Source organism: Anomaloglossus baeobatrachus, chromosome 3, assembly GCF_048569485.1.
Source record: "Anomaloglossus baeobatrachus isolate aAnoBae1 chromosome 3, aAnoBae1.hap1, whole genome shotgun sequence".
Classification (NCBI taxonomy): domain Eukaryota; kingdom Metazoa; phylum Chordata; class Amphibia; order Anura; family Aromobatidae; genus Anomaloglossus; species Anomaloglossus baeobatrachus.
Window position 1 is genome coordinate 388,964,863 of NC_134355.1, and position 25,938 is coordinate 388,990,800.

Here is a 25,938-nt window from a genome sequence, read left to right on the forward strand (position 1 = left end):
ATATTAAAAACTGACCTGGATAGTACAATATTACAAAAAGATCTGGATAAGATGTCAGAATGGGCAGATACTTGGCAAATGAGATTTAATGTTGATAAATGTAAAGTAATGCACCTAGGACGGAGTAATCCTATAGCTGCGTATACATTAAATGGAAGTAAACTCGGGACTACAGAACAGGAGAAGGACTTGGGTATTCTCATTACAAATAAGCTGAGCAGCAGCACTCAATGTCAAGCAGCAGCTGCTAAAGCAAACAAGATTTTAGGGTGTATAAAAAGAGAGATTAGATCCCGTGATCCCAACGTATTGTTACCCCTCTATAAATCACTTGTAAGGCCACATCTGGAATACGGGATCCAGTTTTGGGCTCCACATTTTAAAAAGGACATTCAGAAGTTAGAGTCAGTTCAAAGGCGGGCAACTAGACTATTACAAGGAATGGAAGGCCTCCCATATGATGACAGGTTGAAAAAGTTAGATATGTTTAGCTTAGAAAAAAGACGTCTCAGAGGAGATCTCATTTATATGTATAAATACATGTGTGGTCAATATAAAGGACTGGCACATGACTTATTTCTTCTAAAGACAGTACTAAGGACCAGAGGGCACTCACTGCGAGTGGAAGAAAAGCGATTCCAACAGCTAAATAGGAAAGGGTTCTTTACAGTTAGAGCAGTCAGACTGTGGAATGCCCTACCACAAGAGGTAGTAATGGCAGATACTATAACAGCTTTTAAAAAAGGGCTGGATGATTTCCTCAGTACACAAAACATTGTTGGTTATAAATGACTTAGAGACTAAATGTAGAACTGGTGGAGGAAGGTTGAACTAGATGGACCTAGGTCTTTTTTCAACCTAAGTAACTATGTAACTATGTAACTATGTAACTGCATACCAACCAAAAAACACCATACCAACAGTGATGTTTTGAGGTGGGAACATTATGGTGTGGGGCTGTTTTCTGCATACAGAACTGGTAAACTTCATGAAATTGAAGGAAAGATGAATGAACAAATGTACAGAGACATTTTTAATAAAAAAATGTTGCCATCTACTAGAATTATGAAGATGAAATGAGGGTGGACATTTCAGCAAGATAATGATCCCAAATACACAGCCAAGGAAACTCTCAATTGGTTTCAGAGAAGGAAAATAAAGGTGCTAGAATGGACCAGCCAATCACCTGACCTGATCTAGTAGAAAATGTATGGAAGGAAGTAAAGCTCAGATTTCATAGTAGGAGCCCATGGAACCTTCAGGACTTGGAGAGATTTTGCGTGGAAGAATGGACCAAAATTGTCTGAGTAATTCTTGTGATTAGTTTCTCCATGTAAGATGTGTCTTGAAGCTTTCATTACCAACAAAGTCTTTTGTACGAAGTATTAAATACATTTCAGTTACAGTGTTCAATACTTTTTTCCTGTGTCAATTCTCATTATTAGATGTAGAAACTTGGCATTCGATCAATATGAATAGTGTTTTTTATTGTGAAGAACTTGTAGGAGTAGCACAAGCACAGACGTTTTGGTCAAAGACCTTCATTAGTGTGCATGTAGAGGGTCCTCAGAAAGTATAGCAACTTGGCAAACGGCGTAGCGGTGTCCACTGCTGTCTACGTGGCAAACTTTGCCACATAGACAGCTGTGGTTGCCATGTCTTACCTAGCTATGCCGATTGTTTGTTACCGACATCTGGTGAGAAACTCGTGTCAAGAGCAACTTTAGAAATATATTTACTTAGAAAATTGTTGACATGTTCAATACTTATTTCACCTACTGTATATCCATTGTGTTCACTTTCTTGTCCCTCTACAGAGATCAGTGTATGTGCTCTTCTTCCAAATTACCAAATCATATTTTGATCCCATACAGTTCATTTTATCTGCCCTTCATAAGAACATAGAAGCTTTTTGACATCTCCATTCACTGATCTGATGTTCACAATTTTGTCTCCTACCTGCTGTTATCTCGAAAAGGTGATATTACTTACACATTTAATAAACATCTGCTGAACTGGCCAATTTTAGAATTTTAGCATGACCAGTCTACCATATGATGTATACAAAGAATATTCAGACTAATGACAACAATAGGTTTGAAAGATAAAATTGTTAAACAAGTTGAATTTAAACAAAAGGTGTCTGGCAGTGGCTTCATTTCCATTGAAGACACCTTCAAGATTGGCTGAGCCGAAGGCCCAGTCACACACAACGACTTACCAGCGATCCTGAAAAAGATGCGACCTGATAGGGATCGCAAGTAAGTCGCTGGGAGGTCGCAGGTGAGATGTCACACAGTCAGACCTTACCAGCGATGCAGGAACGATACAGGTCACAGTAGCGACCTGTATAACGATCTTAGCAGTCACTGGGACCCTGTCACACAGTGTCAAACACAGCGATGTGTGCTGCCCAGCAGGACATCGCCTTTGAAGAAAATGGCCTGGACCATTCGGCAATGACTAGAGATCTCACAGCAGGGGCCTGATCGCTGGTAGGTGTCACACATAACAAGATCGCTAACGGGATCGCTACTGCGTCACAGAAACCGTGACTCAGCTACGATCTCGCTAGCGATCTCGTTATGTGTGACGGTATCTAAAGAGGTGGTCAAAACGAATATATGTTGGCTGAACCAGCATTTGGATTACAGCTATCTAAAGTGTCAGATCTATGTCAAAAGTGGTGAGATAACTAGTTATGTGAAGGAGGTACACAGATGCTGCAGCAGAAAAATGATAGTACATTATTAATAAAACTAGCTAAAAAGTTGCTCAGTTTGCAATTTGGAAACAAATAAATACAAAATTTCAGAGCAAAAGAGTCCACAGCCTTTAAAGGTAAAATAACAAATGGCTGCCAATAAAATACCTAATACGTCTCTTGGAAAAAGGCAACATGTTGATACACCATCGGTCAGTGTCCTCGCAAAACTGAATACATCTGAGTGTTCTATTGTCACAATGTAACTGTTTTAGAGGTGTCATAGTAAGTAGGAATTATATATATATATATATATATATATATATATATATATATATACAGTGCAGACCAAAAGTTTGGACACACCTTCTCATTCAAAGAGTTTTCTTTATTTTCAGGACTTTGAAAATAGTAGATTCCCATTGAAGGCATCAAAACTATGAATTAAAACATGTGGAATGAAATACTTGAAAATGTGTGAAACAACTGAAAATATGTCTTATATTCTAGGTTCTTCAAAGTAGCCACCTTTTGCTTTCATTACTGCTTTGCACACTGTTGGCATTCTCTTGATGAGCTTCAAGAGGTAGTCACCGGAAATGGTCTTCCAACAGTCTTGAAGGAGTTCCCAGAGATGCTTAGCACTTGTTGGCCCTTTTGCCTTCACTTTGCGGTCCAGCTCACTCCAAACCATCTCGATTGGGTTCAGATCTGGTGACTGTGGAGACCAGGTCATCTGGCGTAGCACCCCATCACTCTCCTTCTTAGTCAAATAGCCCTTACACAGCTTGGAGGTGTATTTGGGGTCATTGTCCTGTTGAAAAATAAATGATGGTCCAACTAAATGCAAACCGGATGGAATAGCACGCCGCTGCTAGATGCTGTGGTAGGCATGCTGGTTCTGTATGTCTTCAATTTTGAATAAGTCCCCAACAGTGTAACTAGCAAAGCACCCCCACACCATCACACCTGCTCCTCCATGCTTCACGGTGGGAACCAGGCATGTAGAGTCCATCCATTCGCCTTTTCTACAAAAACACGGTTGGATCCAAAGATCTCAAATTTGGACTCATCAGACCAAAGCACAGATTTCCACTGGTCTAATGTCCATTCCTTGTGTTCTTTAGCCCAAACAAGTCTCTTCTGCTTGTTGCCTGTCCTTAGCAGTGGTTTCCTAGCAGCTATTTTACCATGAAGGCCTGCTGCACAAAGTCTCCTCTTCACAGTTGTTCTGGAGATGAGAAGGTGTGTCCAAACTTTTGGTCTGTACTGTATGTGTGTATATATATGTATATATATATATATATATATATATATATATTATATATATACACATACACACACATATATATATATATACACACACACACACATACATACTATATATACTCTTACCTCGCCTGGTTGATAAAGCTACCCGCGAAACGTGCGTTCTTAGGCTTGGTGTGCATCCCCTCCACCTCTGGGTACTGGTATACATATGACTGTTACTTGATTTATTATATATGTGCTGCTAAAACTCTTGTCTGATCCACTAGGATATACATAGCACTTTATATGGGACTGTGTGCAATGTTTATGTAATCCCCCTGTTTCTGTGGTAATAGTAATTGTATTGCACATGACACTTTATTCCCTGTATCCTTTGTGGACATGTACTTCCTTGTAGCAATAATGTGATTTAATTAACTATATACTGAATACCTGGATACCCTTTTTGACCCCTGCTCTCCATATGCAAATTATGAGTGTTATATTATGGTATTTGCCAGCTAATAAAATATTTATTGTTATCCCTTAAACCACAATTCTCCGTTTTTTTGTTGTGTTATACTATATATGGTTTACTGGATTACTGAGGGAGTACAAATGTTCATAGTATATTAAATACACTGTGTGCAGAATTATTAGGCAAGTGAGTATTTTGATCACATGATAATTTTTATACATGTTGTCCTACCCCAAGCTGTATAGGCTTAAGAGACAACAACAATTAAGTAAATCAGGTGATGTGTATCTCTGTAATGAGGAGACATCAACACCTTATATAAGGTGTGCTTAATTATTAGGCAACTTCCTTTCCTTTGGCAAAATGGGTCAGAAGAGAGATTTGATGGGCTTTGAAATGTCCAAAATTGTGACATATCTTGCAAAGGGATGCAGCAGTCTTGAAATTGCCAAACTTTTGAAACGTGATCACCAAACAATCAAGTGTTTCATGGCAAATAGCCAACAGGGTCGCAAGAAGCATGTTGGGCAAAAAAGGCGCAAAATAACTGCCCATGAATTGAGGAAAATCAAGCGTGAAGCTGCCAAGATGCCATTTGCCACCAGTTTGGCCATATTTCAGAGCTGAAACGTTACTGGAGTATGAAAAAGCACAAGGTGTGCCATACTCAGGGACATGGCCAAGGTAAGGAAGGCTGAAAAACGACCACCTTTGAACAAAAAATATAAGATAAAACGTCAAGACTGGGCCAAGAAGTATCTTAAGACTGATTTTTCAAAGGTTTTATGGACTGATGAAATGAGAGTGACTCTTGATGGGCCAGATGGATGGGTCAGAGGCTGGATCAGTAAAGGGCAGAGAGCTCCACTCCAACTCAGATGCCAGCAAAGTGGAGATAGGGTACTGGTATGGGCTGGTATCATCAAAGATGAACTTGTGGGACCTTTTCGGGTTGAGGATGGATTAATGCTCAACTCCCAGACCTACTGCCAGTTTCTGGAAGATAACTTCTTCAAGCAGTGGTACAGGAAGAAGTCAGTATCGTTCAAGAAAAACATGATTTTCATGCAGGACAATGTTCCATCACATGCATCCAACTACTCCACAGCATGGCTGGCCAGTAAAGGTCTAAAAGATGAAAAAATAATGACATGGTCCCCTTGTTCACCTGATCTGAACCCCATAGAGAACCTGTGGTCCCTCATAAAATGTAAGATCTACAAGGAGGGAAAACAGTACACCTCTCGGAAAAGTGTCTGGGAGGCTGTGGTGGCTGCTGCACGCTGTGTTGATTGTAAACAGATCAAGAAACTGACAGAATCTATGCATGGTAGGCTGTTGAGTGTCATCATAAAGAAAGGTGGCTATATCGGTCACTAATTTTTTGGGGTTTTGTTTTTGCATATCAGAAATGTTCATTTCTAAATTTTGTGCAGTTATATTGGTTTACCTGGTGAAAATAAACAAGTGAGCTTGGAATATATTTGGCTTTTATTAAGTTGCCTAATAATTCTGCACAGTAATAGTTACCTGCACAAACAGATATCCTCCTAAGATAGCCAAATCTAAAAAAAACCCACTCCAACCTCCAAAAATATTAAACTTTGATATTTATGAGTCTTTTGGGTTGATTGAGAATATAGTTGTTGATTAGGGATGATCGAATACCTCAAATATTCGGCTTTGTGAATATTTGATGAATAGGTAGCCGCTATTCGACTATTCGCGAATATTCGATGCGCAATGTAAGTCTATGAAAAACTTGAATAACAACTATTCTGAACTATTCGGGCTTCCCATAGATTTACATTGCGCATCGAATATTCGCATAGCGGCGACCTAGTTGTCGGATATTCGCAAAGCCGAATATTTGAGGTATTCGATCATCCCTATTGTTGATCAATAATACAAAAATCCTCTAAAATACAACTTGCCTAATAATTCTGCACACGGTGTAATGACAGCAAGCTTACTAAAATAATTTAGAGAGTTCTGTAAACATACAATTATGATCTTGTGCTCTCATCAACCTTTATTAATAACTATATACTCGTTATGAAGTGCCTTGTAACTGTAATAGATACTGCCTGGTATTATTTTACATGGCGGATCTTTATTGTAAACATCCGGACTCTTCAGGGTTTACTGCAGTCTCACATTCCTGAACATATAAACACTCCTGAAATACGGACACCCTAAAAGTAGTCACTTGTCCTCTTTACACTGCTTAAACAGGAGCTAAGCTGATCCCAGTGTGTTAGATAAACAGTAGATGGTGCCAGCACAATACATTAGAGCAGGCACTAGGACGTGCTGCACATAATACTGTTACAAAATCTCCAAGAGAATTAGTCTATTTTTATTGCTGCAATATTTGCAATTTTGTTTCCAGTAATCAAGAATAGTGGAGCAAATCAGAAAATATATATTAAGCCCGCAAACAAAAGGGTTTACATTTATTACACACTGAGTAGCAATAGAGAAATTCCCTGGGTTTAATAATATTTATATTGTCTTTAGAAAAAAATTACATTTCTTGTTATTTTTTCTCAATAACAGAGTTTTCTCATTTTTTTCCATCTGATCCTTCACATTCACTTTGGCAGCATTCCCTATATGTTCTGGTTTAGTCTTCGTTTGCCTTCAATGGATTTAAATTTGTTTCGGACAGTGAGGTTAAAAACAAGCCTATAGCTTCTTAACATGTGTTAGAAAGCTCAAACAGAGCTTTTCACAGTCCATTAATGTGGTGGTCCGGAACACATATAAAACTTGCAAGGGACTAACACACAGGATCTCATCAGTGTGTAATGCACTAACTGTGAGGATTGTACTGATACCCGGTGATTTTCTTGTGACCACTTATATGCAATTTGCATACTTTCGATAACGTACTGATCGCTTTCTCTCTTGATTCTGTCAGTGGTCTCATTTGAGATCTCTGTATATCACATTCTGATAAATCAGCAAGATAAACAACAACATTTTTTATTAAGAGTGCTTACACTCACCAAGCTTATACTGACTGAGTGGAAGAAAAAAAAAAGCAAAAAATCATACATAAAACATCAAAGGACTTACTCTTTTTGAGTGGCAGATTACTACCACTCACAAATATTCCACGGACCTTATTTATCTTTTGTTTTCTAGGTACCTGTTTCAGAGACTCCTAAATCAGGATACCATTTAAACATTGAAGAATAGGAAAAAAAAGTTGTTGTTTTTTTCCTGAAAAAATGGAGAGGAGACATACTAATACAATAGATAGCCATTGGTGGTATTAATTTCCTAATTAATCACTCAGGTCAGGTGAGCTAGGCTCCTGCTCTCAGCTAGCTTTTTCTGGAATAACACTAGCCCATTGGATGTGTATATATGCTGTTTTTTGTTTTTTAAGAAATTTACCATTTTTTGGTTACAGAATAATGTGCCCCCTGTAGCCCTCCATACAGAATAATGGGCCATACATAGCCCTCCATACAGAACAATGAGCACACATAGTTCTCCATCCATGCAGCATAATGGGCCCCACATAGCCCTCCATACAGAATAATGAGCCTCACATAGCCCTCCATACAGAATAATGAGCCTCACATAGTCCTCCATACAGAATTATGGGCCCCACATAGTCCTCCATATAGAATAATGGACCCCTCATAGTTCTCCATACAGAATCATGTGCCCAACATATTCCTACATACAGCATAATGGGCCTCACATAGTCCTCCATACAGAATAATGTGCCGCACATAGCCCTCCATACAGAATAATGGGCCCCACATAGTCCTCCATACAGAATAATGGGCCCCACATAGTCCTCCATACAGAATAATGGGCCCCACATAGTCCTCCATACAGAATAATGGGCCCCACATAGTCCTCCATACAGAATAATGGGCCCCACATAGTCCCCCATACAGAATAATGGGCCCCACATAGTCCTCCATACAGAATAATGGGCCCCACATAGTCCTCCATACAGAATAATGGGCCCCACATAGTCCTCCATACAGAATAATGGGCTCCACATAGCCCTCCATACAGAATAATGGGCCCCACATAGTCCTCCATACAGAATAATGGGCCCCACATAGTCCTCCATACAGAATAATCAGAAGCTTGATTACTTCTGCGGAGAAAAGGTGGTAGATAGAGTTGAACGAATACCTAACTATTCATACTTGCTATACTTAGAACGCGTACTGTCTAATACTCACATATTCGTTCCGAATAGCGGGTGCAATGCAAGTCAATGGGGGAAAAACTAGCAATGTAACGAGTAACCCGAATTCCGCACGATTCGCTATTCACACGAATAGTATGGCATTCGGGTTACTCGTTACTTTGCGAGTTTTTCCCATTGACTTGCATTGCACACGCTATTCGGAACAAATACACGAGTAGTAGACAGTATTCGTTATGAGTATAGCGAGTATGAATAGTTAGGTACTCGCTCAACTCTAGTGGTAGATTTCCCCTGAGATTTCCACCACATTATTAAAAAAGTGAAAATTATGATCAGATATGTTTCAAAATGCTCTTTAAAATCTAAACATTTTATATTTCAAAGCTGAAATTATTTCATATATGAGGCGATGTGCACAGTCTATCAAAATGTTGCATCGATTGACCAGAATAGACTCTTCGTTGGTAAAAAGAAACAGTTAATGTTTAGTTGTACTTGTGCTGCCAGAAAAAAAGTCATCAGGTTTTTCTTTACGGGTTGATATGATCCAAATGTAGTGAAGTACTGCCAAGTGCCCATATGTGACAAGCACTTGGAGATTGGACATAATGCTGTTGGACTTTAACACAACACTGTCACATGCCAAAAACGTTAAAGGGAACCTGTCAGGTGCAATATGTAGCCAGAACCACGAGCAGTTCTTGATGCATATTAGTAATCCCTGCCCAATTGTCCCTGTATACACTAGCATAGATAAAGAGATCTTTAGAAAAAGTATTTGTAAAGATCCTTTATGATATGCTAATGAGCACAGGGAGAAGTCGCAAGGGCATTAGTTCCTGCACTCATTCCACCCTCTTAGCATGGTAGCATGCCGACTGTGAACATGCTATTCAATGCAGCATCACCAGCGGTGACATGTGTACCTGTGACCGCTGTCACTGCTCATCTGAATGCCCGGCATTTCCGGTCATGCGCAGTATGAAGTCGGGTGTACACATCCCAGCTTCAGAGAGGTCTAGTGCGCATGACCAGAAGTGCCGGGACTTCGGATCAGCAGTGACAGCAAACACAGGTACGTGCATCACCACTATTAATGCTGCATTGAATAGCATGTTAGCACACCCCTGTGGGAGTGCTACCATGCTAAGAGGGCGAATGGGAGCAGGAACTAATGCCCTTCTAACTAGTCCCTGCGCTCTTTAGCATATCATAAATGATCTTTAGAAATACCTTTTCTAAAGATCCCTTTATCTATGCCAGTGTATACAGGGACGGTTCGGCAGGGATTAGCAATATACACCCAGAACTGCTCGTGCTTCTGGGTGCATATTGCAACTGTCAGGTTCACTTTAATTTGTCTTTTCACATGTAACTATAATGTTACTATCTTTTTCCTATAAAATACATTGTCTCCAGTTTGGGTGTAAGCTAAGCCCCAAATGGTCTAAATTGGAGAAAAACTTAAAAAGTTTTCTATTACGGCACCAACCAAGGTATGAGGAGTACTAGGAGGAGGTGTACCCACCAACTTTGACAGGTTTATTAAACTTTACAATGGTAAATCTTGGTACAAATCTGCACATGCGTATAGGAGATGTAAATTGAATTTTTCAGCACTACCTAATGTCAAATTCAAGTGCCTTGCTATCTAAATGTGCAAAGCGTATATGGAAGGTCCAGATATATCATCTAAAATTCTGTAGTCATTTGAACCAGGTCAACTAATGGAAGTCTGAACTAAGTCATAAAATATTATTAAACATGTTACAGTTCATTGATTTTAATTTCTTTATACGATTCTTACCCATTGCAGGTGTTGCCAACGTCTGTCGACCAACAAGTTGAGCAGGGCCAAGTCCATCCAAGAAGTCACTGAACTGGCTGTCTACCCCCAATCTTACTCCTGGGAATATTAGGCTGAAAAAATATAAGTATACATCTTGTGTCAGGTTGGAAACATTTATATTCCTTTATATCCGGGATAGTTTTAATACATAGAATCTGATAAAAAAGTAACTGAAGTTGTAGTGGATCTGCCATCAGACTCTACTGCCTTACGTAAAGGCATTAGCAAATCAGCACAAAAAATTAGTTTGTTTGGCTAATAAAAGCAATCAGAGCATACACTGGACACATAGTTTATCAGTCCAACTCATGAAGAAGACACTCCTGTCACATTTCTCACAGTGACAGAAGGGCTCCTAGATATGCAACACTCACCAGCAAAAGGGGCTGGAAATTTGCTCTTATTTCAGGGGTGGTCTGGCATAAATAATAAATATATTGATGACCTATTCTTAAGCTGACACATATTCAGTTGCACTCTGGCATGCAAACAGTGAGTACAATCATTTGGACATTCATTACTTTAAAAATTGGGTATAAAAAATGCCAGTTTTATGTGAACCCAGCAGCCACTGTCAAGGCGTATCACTTTTTGCTGGGTCCCTATCTAAATGCTTCTACCAGGGCTGAAAAAAATTACAATTTTTTTTATGGGCGGGCAGGAACCTGCTAATAGAAATTTTTTCTATTCTAAAGGCTGCTTTACATGCTACGACATCGCTAAAGCCATGTCGTTGGGGTCATAGAATTTGTGACGCACATCCGGCCGCGTTAGCGATGTCATTGCGTGTGACACCTATGAGCTATTTTGAATCGTCACAAAAACGTTCAAAATTGCAAATCGGTGACATGCCCCCCTCTTCCCAATTATCGTTGCTGCTGCATGTACGATGTAGTTCGTCGTTCCTGCGGCAGCACACATCGCTATGTGTGACACCGCAGGAACGACGAACATCTCCTTACCTGCCTCCAACGGCAATGTGGAAGGAAGGAGGTGGGCGGGATGTTACGTCCCACTCATCTCCGCCCCTCCACTTCTATAGGGCGGCGGTTCAGTGACGCTGCTGTGACGTCGCTGTGACGCTGAACGAACCACCCCCTTAGAAAGGAGGCGGTTCGCCGGTCACAGCGACGTCGCAGAGCAGGTATGTGCGTGTGACGCTGCCGTAGCGATAATGTTCGCTACTGCAGCGATTACAACATATCGGCCGTACGACGGGGGCGGGTGCTATCACGCTCGACATCGCCAGCAAATGCTAGCGATGTCGCAGCGTGTAAAGCGGCGTGTAGGCTAGGTAATCAATATCAGACTACTTAGGTTCTGACTTGCACCACCACCAATGATACCTGAGAATTTTTACTACGCTAGGAAGGTCCAAGACAATATACAAAGCTGTGATTTTCAAGCTGTTTTCAGTTGACCTTAGTGCTGTTCTGTAGTATAATAAGCTTCTGTTCACACATTGCGTTTTTGTGGGATTTTTTTTAAAAGGAAATTAAAAGCTTCTTTTTACACTACAAGCAAAAGCTATGAGATTTCAGAAATCTCATGAATTGGAAAACTGCTGTGTTTTTGAAAACTGCACCATGTCAATTATCTCAGTGCTATATAGAATGTGATGAGTAGGTACAAAATGCAGAGGAAAAACGCCACTATCACTTTTTGCAATGTTTTTGGTGAAAGAAACACAGGCACAGCAGTATATGATACCCAAATATATTTAGGATTTTCCCAAGTCCTCACATGAGCATGGAAGTTAGTATTTGTACAGTTTAATTAAATTAGTGATATTTGTTAAAGCACCACTCCAGCATTTTTTTTTTTATTGCACCGCTGGAGTGGTGATTTAAATGTAAGTCCCCTGCCCCCTATCTTATACTCACTTTTCGTCCTCTTGATTTGTTTTTAGCACCACTCTGGTTGGTCTCCTGTGATTTCTGACCTGCCACCTGCCCACTGTTTCATGTGACCCGCCGGCAGCTCCAGTGTTTCATCGTACTGGCTCTCATACAGTTCCATTGAGACCTTGTGACATAACTGTCATAAGGAGATTTTTACAGACATCGGCGACTGTTATGGCGGCGTCAGGCTCTGTGGAGACTACAGATTCTGGCAGTCTGCCTGCTAACGTCTCTAACATCTGGGATCAGCGCAGGCAGGCGTCGACTCACAGACCTGTAGTTCATAGACAGGCTAGTTTTGATCATATGCTGTTGGTGAGCTAGTCACATTCATTCCCCTCCTATATATATATGCTGGCTGGACTATTCCATTAATGCCATCTATAGATTTTCTATACTGATCTGGTGAGGTGTTGTGATCCAGATTTACCAGTGGTTGTAGTACCTTATTGCAGTGAGCGGTTGTGGTATTAAGTCTTGTTGTAATATTTTTGCTGCCTTACTTCTCTTGCTTTTCTCCTTAGTGTCTGACGGTTTGTTCCCGTGAGTTTGCAGTGTGTCTGAGCTTTGGTTTTTCCCTGTATATCTTTATCTGTGTTGCTATCACACTACTATCCTTTCCTTCCCAGGGAGTGGGACAGTTTAGTTCTGGTCAGGAGACTAGTAAGACACAGGACTCCAGCATCTTCACCATCAGGGGCAATCCAGAGGTTAGGAATAGCATAGGGTCCCATAGCGTGAAGGACAGTATAAAAGCCCCCTGTCCTTCGCTATCCTTTAGTCACATCATGACAGTAACGTCTGACTATCGTCCAGTCAGATGTTACTGGAACAAGATGGCATCACAGGACCTATAGCGGCACTGAAAAGTAGAGAAGCCGCCGGAAAATGAGTATATGAGAGTACTTAGATTTAAAGTGCCAATGGAGCGCTGATAAAAAAATGCTGGAGTGGTGCTTCCAAGTAAACAATGCCTAACCAACTAAATGTCCTACAGTGTGTTAAGTAGAACAATGACTTACACTACATTTGCAATTGTGTATTTTTTCATGAACACATTTAACCTTCATTTGCTGCCTTTCATACATGAATCCAGCTTTTTTTTTTTTGTTCAGAATAGTCACTATTTTTTCAGACATAACACTTTTCTCCTAAATAATTTGATCAAATTGCCCCTTTTTCCGAAAATGTGTTATGATTTTTTCAACGTCTTGTATTGGTGGCCTAATACCTTGTATTGCTCATTCTTGCAAGGTGGAAGCAAAGCTGAACTTTGGGATCCTGAAAAAAGCAGCAAAAAAGACAGCAAAACCTGCATTTTGGCTGCAGCTCTTTTACTGCCAATTAGGTTTTGGCAGGAATAAACACAGCAAAAAAAAAAAAAAAAGCAACGTGTGAACAAAGCCTTAGGAAGCTCTATGCGTGACAGTGCCACACCATTATTTTACTAGGATAAAGTCCACAGTAAAGTTCTTGGAGTTTAAAGCCACATTAAAGACTATTAAAGAATTGTATTATTCCATGGTATTTGCTGATCTTCAGAGATTTGGGGAATTTCTCATTCTCTGCCATTACAATTCAAGAGAATACACTAGAGATTACACTGAGCAGAAATACGGTAATAGGTCCTCTTCCCTGAAATTGCAGAAGCAATTAGAGGTTTTATAGGAAAAGCAACATGAATCAACAGGCCACTAGTGTTACTGTATAAAATATTGCTAGATAAGTTTCAGTAGGTCATGACTTTTTGGCATTCTTCTACACTTAATGGCATTACAGGGGACTGATTGCAGATGGATGCGGATTACTTAGTTTATCCTGCAACTAAAATTAGAGATGTTTGGAATACAAATGCAACCTAAATGTGTTGTACCATAAATGTTGAGACTGAATCAAAGTTAATACATACTGATGTCTTAGGTTCAGGTTTATTTTACTTTTTTTTAGTTAACCACTTCACCACCTGGCACTTTTCAGTTTTTCCTCCCTTTCTTCAAAGAGCCATAATTTTTTTTTCAGTAATATAACCATATTAAAGGCCGCTTTACACGCAGCGACATTGCTAAAGCGATGTGGTTGGGGTCACGGAATTTGTCACGCACATCCGTCCGCGTTAGCGATGTCGTTGCGTTTGACACCTACGTGCGTTCGAAAATGGTCGCAAAATTGTTAATCGTTGACATGCTCCCCTATTCCCAAAAATCATTGCTGCAGCAGGTACGATGTTGTTTGTCGTTCCTGCGGCAGCACACATCGCTATGTGTGACACCGCAGGAATGAGGAACCTCACCTTACCTGCGGCCGCCGGCAATGAGGAAGGAAGTAAGGAGGTGGGCGGGATGTTACGTCCCACTCATCTCCGCCCCTCTGCTTCTATTGGGCGGCCGCTTAGTGACGTCGCTGTGACGCCGAACGAACCGCCCCCTTAGAAAGGAGGCGGTTCGCCGGTCACAGTGACGTCGCTAGGCAGGTAAGTAGTGGGACGGGTCCGAGCGATTTTGTGCGCCACAGGCATCGATTTGCCCGTGATGCACAAACGATGGGGGCGGGTACGCACGCTAGCTATCTCTAGCAAGATCGTAGCATGTAAAGAGGCCTTAAGGCTAGTTTTTTGTGAGATAAGCTTCTACTTTTGAATGACACCATTCATTCTGCTACATAGTGTACTAGAAAATGGGAAAATAAATTTCAAGTGCGGTGAAATTGAAAAAAAAAAGTGCAATTTTTTTTTTTTTATTTACCCTGGTCACTATGTGATAAAACTGATCTAGAAATAGGATTCTGCAGGTCAGTGTTAGTACGCAGATACCAAACATGTAAAAAAAATATATATTTTTTATTTATGTCGTGAAAAAAATTTCTGAAATTTGTAAAAAAAAAAATTAAAATATAGGTTTTATTGCCATTTTTCGAGACCCATAACTTTCTCATTTTTCGGAGTCTGAGGCTGTTTGATGACCTATTGATCTATTGTGCCCTGAGCTGACGTTCTTAATAATGCCATTTTGGGATAGATGCAAAAAAAAATCAAAATGTCAGAATTACATTTTTTGGGTTGCCACAACATTGCAATAAAATACAATAAGAGGTGATCATAACATCACGTCTATCCCAAAATAGTATCAATAAAAACATCAGGTCAGCAATTTCACCAGACTTGAATTTTTTTCCCCGTTTTCCAGTACGCTATAGGAGTCAGAATGAATGGTGTCGTAAACAAAGTAAAACTTGTCCAGCAAAAAAAAAAAAAAGCCCTCATATAGCTATATGGAAAAATAAAAAATAAAGGCTCTTAGAAAAAGGGGAGAAAAAAACAAAAGTACAAAAATGGAAAATCGACCGGGTGTGAAGGGGTTAAAGTATAACCATAGTTTTAATTTTTATTCCATAAATCAATAATACACATAAAAAATAAGCAACTTTGTAATGTATCTTATCAGAGAAATCTCCTTCTTTCTTTGCCAGAATTTATCAGTCATTATCAAAATTCTCAATTCTGATGTAAAATCTGTATTCAGTGAAGATTCCCATTACTGAGAGGAGATGGCAGATTGCAATTATGAGATTGTATGATGGAGGGAGGAGGTAAAGGCAAAGGGAGGAGCTAGAGGCAGGGGAAAAGCTAAAGGCAGAGGGAAGAGCTAAAGGCAGGGAGGAGCTAAAGGTAATGGGAGGAGCTAGAGGCAGGGGAGGAGCTAAAGACAGAGGGAAGAGCTAGAGGCAGGGAAGAGCTAAAAGCAGAGGGAGGAGCTAGAGGCAGAGCTTCGCCCCTCTTCTCTTTACTATCTATGTAGCATCTCATTAGTAAAAATTACCATCTCCTCTCAGCAAAGGAAAGTCTTCACTACATACAGATTTTACCTCAGAATTGAGAATTTTGATAATGATTGATCAATTCTGGCAGAGAAAGAAGCAAATTTGTTTGATAAGATATATTACAAAGTTGCTTATTTTAATGTGCATTATTGATTTATCAAATAAAAATTAAAACGACGGTTATGCTTTAAGCGGCTTCGGCTAGGAAAATTTTAGCCGGTGTGCTGACATCTTAAAGGCTTCTGATGACCCAAATCACAGTCAACAGGGTGTATCGGGGTCAGTACAAGCACTCGGTGCTTGCACCACTATGTAATATTAGATGTCCGGAGGTGCGACTAAGCTTTACTGTTCTCCAAACATTAATACAACTCATATAGAGTCCTAAATATCTTATAAGTAACATGAATATACTGAAATATACTTTGGCTTTTCTATTCCACCTCACATCCGTTGTAAGCGACACAGCACAGAGAATATCTTGTGTGACCTCAATCCATTTCATGAGCTCCAGGTATCACAACTGCAGATAAAGGGAAATGTGACGTGATGGTGGACATATTGTTGTCAGTCTTCCTCCACCATGTACTTACTTTCCCTCAGAGCTGTAACTGTTAATACTTCCATCTGTCGACTCTCGGCTTGGCTGCCGCACCATACGACTCCTCATTTCAGCTGCCATTCCCGTCTCTGTGCTTCTCTGAATTGTACTTTTGAATTTCTTGTTGCCAGAATCTATTGAAATAAATGAAGATTTAGTTAAGTGACACAAAGTTATTATTCTCTTATTAGAGCCATTAACCAAATCCTCTGAACTAATACAGAAGCAAAGGATAGATAGTAATATTTCATATATTATTATATTACTTCAAATGCACCATCAGGTCAATTAAGAAGAACAGAAAACTGGTCAACGACATTAGAAGAATTGGAAAAGTAGGATCAAAAATATTTGAGTTCTTTTCCTGGAAAATCCCCTTTAAAGTTTCAGTTGAACTGAAGATAAAAGCTTTTAATTTGCCAAATGGACTTTTTATATATAAATATTGGTTGAATACAAGAGATTGTCTCTGCATATTTAGTTAGTGCCATATTTTTTACACACTGTATACACATGCATCTTTACTTGGACCAGATTTGCAATGGCTACTGCTATATGGAAAGAGAGAAGACATTCGACATTCACATAGTATGTAAAGTTGAAACTTTTAATTTGTGATTTATTTTATCTACCCTCAGAATAGTATTAAATGAGAGCTTTGTCCATATGGTTCACTGAACCTCTGTCTGTCAATACAAGTCTATAACAGTCGCATTCTGGCTCTCATAGAGTTGTATTAAGGGCTTGTGACATAGCCTTTGACTTCAAGCCAGTCAGAAGTTACAGGCACAAGATGGCGCCGAACGACTGAAGCGACGCAGAAGAAACATGAAAACGCCAGAGAGTGAGTACAATACTGAGGGCAGGGGCCCTAGATTTAAAGCCCAAAACTGCTGGAGTGGTGCTTTAATTAACATCCGAGAAGATTTGTCTTCTTCATTTTGAGATATTTATCTGCTAGAGTGAAATCACCCTATTTCTGGACAAATATAGCCTATGGGAGGTCCAGAAGTAGCACTCCCACCCAACAAATCTTATAAAGTCTATGGGCCTCATTTATCAAGACTGTCTAAAAGAAAAATTGTCTTTGTTGCCCATAGCAACCAATCAGAGGTCAGCTTTAATTTCTTGAACAGGTTTAGTACAATGAAAGCTGCTCTGTGATTGATTGCTATGGGCAACATACAGTTTTTCTTTCAGACAGTTTTGCCCTTCTATATTTGTCTTTACTCTAGATAAGAAATTAAATTTTGTTTGAAAAGACTGTCACTTATCAAACTGAAGTGGGGCATAACTGTATGGGAATAACGGTATAATCAGACCTCTTCATTTTCCTTAATCATTATCAGATCTTTGTTTATTTTAATAATGAAAACTAAGCAACATGTTTCCTCCTCATATGTCCAAGACATCATCACAGTCGCTATGCACTGATGGCCATAAAATGATCAGTATATTCACCAATTAAAAATGTAACAAGTACGGCAGTATGAAGAATATCTTAAGATAAAACTGTCCTAAATAAATATATAATTAAGATAAGCGTGCTAAGCTATGCAAAAAAATGTCAACTTTATAGCATTCAGCCAAGTTAACCAAATTCTTGCGCAAAACAATATAGTCAGTAGAATAGCCAATAGTACTGTCCCCAATTCTAGAGAGATGGATATGTTATCTGATATGTTATCCGATATGTTATGGATATGTTATGGGTATGTTATGGATAGGATAGGTTATCCGATATGTTATCTGATATGTATTCTGATATGTTATGGATATGTTATCCAAAATATTATGGATATGTTATCTGACATGTTATGGATTTGTTATCGGATATGTTATGGATATGTTGTGGATATGTTATCTGACATGTTATGGATTTGTTATCGGATATGTTATGGATATGTTGTGGATATGTTATCTGATATGTTATGGATATCTTATGGATAGGTTATCCGATATATCTTATATGTATTCTGATATGTTATGGATATGTTATCCAAAATGTTATGGATATGTTATCCAAAATGTTATGGATATGTTATCTGATATGTTATGGATATGTTATATGATATAGATATGTTATCTGATATGTTATGAATATGTTATGGATTTGTTATCTGATATGTTATGGATATGTTATGGTTATGTTATCTGATATGTTATGGATATGTTATGGTTATGTTATCTCATATGTTATGGCTATGTTATCTGATATGTAATGGATATGTTATCTGATATGTTATGGATATGTTATTTGATATGTAATGGATATGTTATGGCTATGTTATCTGATATGTAATGGATATGTTATCTGATATGTTATGGCTATGTTATCTGATATGTTATGGATATGTTATCTGATATGTTATGGCTATGTTATCGGATATGTAATGGATATGTTATGGATATGTTATGGATATGTTATTTGATATGTTATTTGATATGTTATGCATATGTTATTTGATATGTTATTTGATATGTTATGGATATGTTATGGATATGTTATGAATATGTTATGGATATGTTATTTGATGTTATGGATATGTTACCTGATATGTTATGGCTATGTTATCTGATATGTAATGGATATGTTATGGATATGTTATGGATATGTTATTTGATATGTTATGGATATGTTATCTGATATGTTATGGATATAGACAAGAAGTCCAGCTCACCATTGCAGTTGTCCACTTTCTATTCAGAGCACGGGCAAAGGCTCAGCCATAGCCTAAGTTAAAGATGAGTGAAACGAGAAATTCCGGCTCAATGAACAAATTCTTCTTTACACACGAGAGATTAAGTATTTACATGAAAAACGCTACAATAGTGTATGCATCAACGTTTTTCTGGTGTGTAGCCACCCTTAGTCACGACTAAAGTTGGCTACACAGCAGAAACACATTGATGAAAATACTAATATAGCATTTTTCATGTAAATACTTGATCTCCCGTGTACAAAATTTTTATAAGTAATAAAGAAAAATTTGCTCATCAATCCGGACTTTCTTGTTTCACTCATGTTATGGATATGTTATTGATCTGTTAAGTAATGGTAATTTTCTCCTAGTGTGAAATCTACGGGAGGTGATGACTCATGCTGTGCCAATTCTGTTCCTTGGCTCTCACTGGCATTCATAGGCTCTGCGTAATGCTCATTATGGGCCAAATGTTGAATATGAAAACACCAGATATTACATTAGGAAAGTATTGGTGGGTCCTGCATGGCCGTGGAAATGAATTGTAACTCCCTGTAACTCTACCCCTGGTTTCCCAACATTATACAAATGTGAGATATATAATGGTTTTCTTGCTCACACAATCAAATAACTATAGAAGAAAAGAACCCACACCATTTTAGAGTGAACGGTTGACTGGGTATGCTTTTTAAAGGTACGAGGGTAGATCTTGGCATTTACACTCTTTGAAGCAGTTTTGAAAAGGTCAGTAGTTTTGCAGACTTGCGGAACTTAAATACATACATAATAACCTTTTGCATTGTACAACTGTTAGGAACGTACATGAACCTGAAAATGAAGGTATGCTTCCAGTGAGATGAGAATGCCTGTGAGTACATATACACACAACCTCTATTGCTCTTATGTAAGCTGAATGGCTTTTAGAAAATAACATTCGCTCCAATGCACCAATGATAGAAAACAGATTGCAGGAGTTTTAATAAGTTTTTAGAACATAATGTGCTTTGTGAAGATTAAGAGCCAGTCACAGTTGATATTAACATCAGTGGAGCAGTAAACAATAAGTAAAGTGGTATGGACGCTGTAAAATCCTGTATTACTAAATGACTGAATTCCAATCCAATCATTGCTGAGAACGGACCAGAGAATTGAATACTCTCTGTATTGTCAAAGAACTTAGATAACGAGCTAAATAGGCAATCTAAAAATGATGTTGTACGACCCACGCCAAAAATCACTCCACTTACTGCCCACAGCTTGTTGTGAAGAGTAATGTCTCTCTAGGAGTACAAATGCCAAAATGGATGACAGGGTGTCAGAGTGCGTCTTTAGCGCTCTACCCTGCTCTCCCATCTGTCAAACTGCATTCAGACAAAACAGAGGTTTTCAGCTCAAAGCAAGCCATTGTACAAAGACAGGCACACTGCATGCTGGGAAGTGCAGGAAAGATATTCCAGCACTTATAGGCCTGGAAGAATGCTAAAGAAGAGCAGCTGTCTTAAAAAGAGTGCATGAAATAATGGACACACAGTTTTTGACTAATAAGTGCACTAATATGTGTAAAAGACAGGAGTGCTCTGTTTTTTTCTCTTTATCCTGTGTTCATTGACTCCTATTGCTGGGTGAAAATACAGCGGTGTCGGCACTCTCGCCCCGAAGGCTCATTGTGGTTGTTATGTCTAAAGAGCCTCATTATCCCCACGTTCAGACGTAGAAGTAATCAAAAGGAAGTTAGAGCTGGGGCCGCTCACTGACTTAATTACTTATAAATCTGAAGGCAGGGAGAGGGAAGACGGCGGTGATTGGGAACAGAGCTCGCGTGATGTAACAACATCACGTGAGCCTCTGGAGAGAGCGAGTGCCGACACCTCTGGAACAGTGCACGGGAGGGGAGTATAAACTTTTTACTTTAATTGGGGCAAATTTGGGAAATGAGAAGGGGGTGTCCTAGTAGTGGGCAACCCCTTTTAGCACCCATTGACTTGTAATTGGTGAGTCTGATCTAGGATACCAATCAAACTGGTACATGGTGATTTTTTAACATATGTACCATCGGTTCGAGGGAGAGTAAAATAAACTATCACATTGACAAACATCGGTCAGTGTGCTATCAATTTGCAATCAGTTTTGCATTCAGACAACACACGGACCAAGTACACGCCTGGCCGCCCTAAGGCTACTTTCACACTTCAGTCATTTGAAATCCATCAGGTCAGTCGTTGCGATGGAAAGACGGATCCGTTGTTTTTTAGCTGTCAACGAACACAACGGATGTGTTAACAGGATTCCGTTCACAGGAATCCTGTGAAATAACTGATCCATCGCGTCCGTTACATCCGTTGTGCTTTCGTTTTGATCTGTTTGTTTTTGGGACTGCCCAATGGGAGTGCCAGACATTTTGGTGACCAATTACTGTGTTTTTATAGGCCATCTGTGACAGTTTGTAGAGAAAAGGGTAGAATAAATGTTGTCATAGCTAAAATTGTTATCCAGCCTATCTGGAGCCTTGCAATGTGATTGTGTACATACTAGGCATGCTCAGTAGCAAATAATGGAATCCAGCACTGGATTCCGTTGTGCGACGGATTACGGCGGAATCCAGCGCCGTAGAGAACTATTATACCTCTTGACGGATTGTGACGGAATCCTGCACAGTGAGTTTTTTTGACGCTACAAAAAACGTTATAGTGTCAGTTCCTTCCGCCAGATGGTCAGTCATTCCACGACTGATCCATCACGCGGCGGATGCAACGCAAGGCCATCAGCCGCAATCCGTCGTTGATACAAGTCTATGGGGAAAAAACTGGATTGTGACTCATGCAAAAAGACTGAAGTGTGAAAGTAGCCTAAGTAACATATTTATACCATAAGCCCAAAACCATACAATGTGGAATTTTGCACTGATTTGGCAAAAATTCCTTGCAAATGGTGAAAAATGGAATGAAAATGAAAATCTGCAATAATTTTATGAACAGAATTGACATTCTGCAGATTAGAAAAGCAGCAGGACACTCTATTTTTGTAAGATTTATTTGCTGTAGACAATAATATTTTTCCCAATTCCTCCTTGCAAAACCATACAAACTCTTAAGTTTAAGTTTCATGTCCTAATATCCAGCCAGTTTATTTCATTTTTGCCTCTACTTTTCAGCAGCTATAACTTTTTTTTTTACACATTTTCATCATTTTTAGCAGTGCTTTATTGTGTTTTACAACACAGGTATAGAAAAAAAAAAGATTTTTAGTTTAGTTTTTTTTATTCATACTTTTTTACTGTTAACATTTTACACCAAATAACCTGCTGAATGATTTCTCCAGGTCGCTTAGATAACTAATATGTGTAGCTATCCATCGTGGGGAACCTTTTTCTGATGGGGGCCATTTAGAATTTTCTACCAACCTTCAGGGGCCGCAAAAAAATTCTCAGCTTGAAATTACCCTAATATATTTAGTCAAACAATTAATTAACTAATCCCTCCACCCCTACTGTGGTGGCTGGAGCAGCTTCTCTTTGTTGCAGCTGTGATGTTTAGTGATATTGATCATGTTGCTTCTCACAACAGTTTTACCAGCTTTATCTCATTGTGGAGCACAGTCAACTGATTGGTAGATCATATACATCACATAGGAGATGCTGGAGGCACAAACATCACAGGAGCGGCTGAGGGCCTATATACATCACAGGAGGGGCTGGGGACATATCCACCATAGGAGGGGCTGGGGGCATATATATATATATATCACAGGAGGGTCTGGAGGCATATATATATATATATATAATATATATATATATATACACACATTATATTATATATATATATATATATATATATATATATATATATATATATATATATATATATATATATATACACATATATATACATACACACACACATACACACACACACACACACACATTGAAGGAGGGGCTGGAGGCATATATATACATCACAGGAGGGGCTGGGGTATATATACACATCACAGGAGGGGCTAGGGACATATATACATCAAAGGAGGGTCTGGGGACATGTGTGTGTATATATATATATATATATATATATACACACACACATACATCACAGAAGGGGCTGGGGACATATACACATCACAGGAGGGGCTGGGGACATATACACATAACAGGAGAGGCTCGGACATCACTGAGGGGGCACGGGTCATACTGCCAGGCACGGACAGCACAGGCGGTGGCATTGACAGAACTAGAGGGGCACGAACAGGTCTTGGGGACATTGACAAGACTGGGGGAGCACAGACATCACCATGGGGACACAGTCAGCACTGAGGGGTGGCACACAGCACTGAGGGGTGGCACACAGCACTCGGTGCTGGCACACAGCACTGATGGGCGTCCACAGTATTAGGGGGTACACAGCACTGGGTGGAGGACTCACAGCAGCAGGAGGCAGGAAGCTCACAGCAGCAGGAAGCAGGAGGCTCACAGCAGTGAGAATCAGGAGGCTCAAATAGCGAGAGACAGGCAGGAGGCTCACAGCAGCGGGAAGCAGGAGGCTGACACCACCGGGAGGCAGAAGGCTCACAGCAACGGAAGGCAAGAAGCTCACAGAGGTGAGGTGCAAGAGGCTCACAGTACCGGGAGGCTCACAGCAGCAGGAGGCTCACAGCAGCATGAGGCAAGAGGCTCACAGCACCAGAAGGCAGGTACAGAAGGGAGGCAGGAGGCTCACAGCATTGGGAGGCAGGTACAACTGAGAGGCCGGTAAACCTGTGCTCTTTTCTTCTGTGGGGTGGAAGCGCAGCACATCTCTCGCTTACCCCACCCACAAAGTACGTCCTCTGCATGCTGGCACAGGCCAATTTGCTGAGGACAACAATCAAAAACAAAAACCTCATAAAACTATGATATTTATTTTGTATGTACTAAAATCCCCAGCAAACATACCATATACAGAAAATAGTGGTGTGTAGATGCTACACAAGAGTAATTTGTGACTGGTGGGTGAACAGTGGGGACAACAGGGAGTGACTTTATAGAAGAATATTAGTCAATATAGTCAAAAAGTGGCATGGGCCTCTCCCAAGCCTCAACTTGCATGACAACGGAGGTTAAAATAGCCCTAGATTGTATGGCGCCCCCATTCTACGGCGGCTATCCCTGTTGCACCCTGATCAATTTACTGAGGACCTAATTGTATGCGCACTGCACATTGTGATTTAAAGGGTCGACAGCTGACAACACCGGCTGCTGCCCAAGTACTGCAATCCCCGGGAATGTGTCCAGGGGTCCCATAAAAAGTAATCGCGGGCCGCATATGGCCTGCGGGCCAGAGGTTCCCCACCCCTGCTTTACACATACAATCTATTGCTCCCTGTATTACGGTAATTAATATGCAAATGAGACTTAACTGCTCTGGGTATGTCAATGCACTTCCCAAGCTTCTGCCTTAGTGGCTCTATTCTCCGTTTGAATATGAGTAAAGGTATGGATTACAATATCATTCAGAGAGCAACATGACCTTATATACAATTTATGGGACAGAAACTGTTTTGACAGATTCCTCTTAAATACTGCTCACAGGAGCATGTGCTGATACTATAGAAGGCAACTGTGCAAAAAGAGCAATGGGGCAATCAAACTTTGAGGGAATGTGGGGGAAAATCATATGTGTAAGGGCACCATACTACTGTATATAAAGGCTTTGGAGTCATTAAACTGTGTGGAAAGGGCTGTGGGTGTCATACTGTGTGGTGTATTGGTGACATCATACTGTGGGGTGAGTTGACTAGTGGCATCACACTATGAGTGGAGTACTGTGGTAGCATTACACTGTGGGGATCTGTTGGGGCACTATACAGTCTGTGGCATCACTTTTCAGGGCATTGTACTATGCTGGAGTTACTTGGAGGGTCCTCAATATTTATGGAACACTGTCAGGGCATTATACAAAGTAGGGAGAACTACAAAGGGATTATGTTGGGGGTTATGGAGGCTTTATACTGTGTTGAGGGCACTTTGACAGCCTAAAACTGTGTTGAGATCACTATGTGTGTTGAGGGAAATATCATGTCTTTATATGATAACTACAATAGTAAGGTACAAAATTACAGTACCCAATTGTACTTTATACATTAAATACACTTTGTACGCTAACATTACTGCCAGGTTTTCTGTATGTCTTCATACATTGGAATACTCTTTAATATTTTACTAAATAGATCCTTTATAAAGATTGCTCAGGACAAAAAATGTCTGTTCTTTAATTTAATAACAAAACCAGCCCCACCATTGCACAAGGATTTTTTCTGGGACTTCAGATAACCCCGACTATAGCGGAATGCACTGGAAACATACCATATATAAGAGGAGTTCTGTTTCTGGAGAAAGGTGTTACATAATTGTATCCAATCCTAGATACCCCCTTTAATGTTACCTAAAATATATTATTTAAAAGATACAGTATTTGTTGCTTT

The 25,938-nt window shown here is 39.7% G+C and overlaps 1 protein-coding gene across 18 annotated transcripts in view; it reads right to left on the bottom strand.

The window, feature by feature from the left end:
• RIMS1 (regulating synaptic membrane exocytosis 1) overlaps nt 1–25,938 on the bottom strand; it is a 545,320-nt gene that overhangs the window by 24,110 nt on the left and 495,272 nt on the right. For all 18 annotated transcript variants that reach the window (XR_012751649.1, XM_075340212.1, XM_075340216.1 and 15 more), the window contains 2 exons: nt 16,779–16,920; nt 10,427–10,539 (listed from right to left, as the gene is read on the bottom strand). Coding sequence is in view for 17 of the 18 variants with exons in the window: in XM_075340212.1 (XP_075196327.1) it covers nt 10,427–10,539; nt 16,779–16,920 (255 nt within the window). In the remaining variant the exon portion in view is untranslated. The remainder of the gene's footprint in view (nt 1–10,426; nt 10,540–16,778; nt 16,921–25,938) is intronic.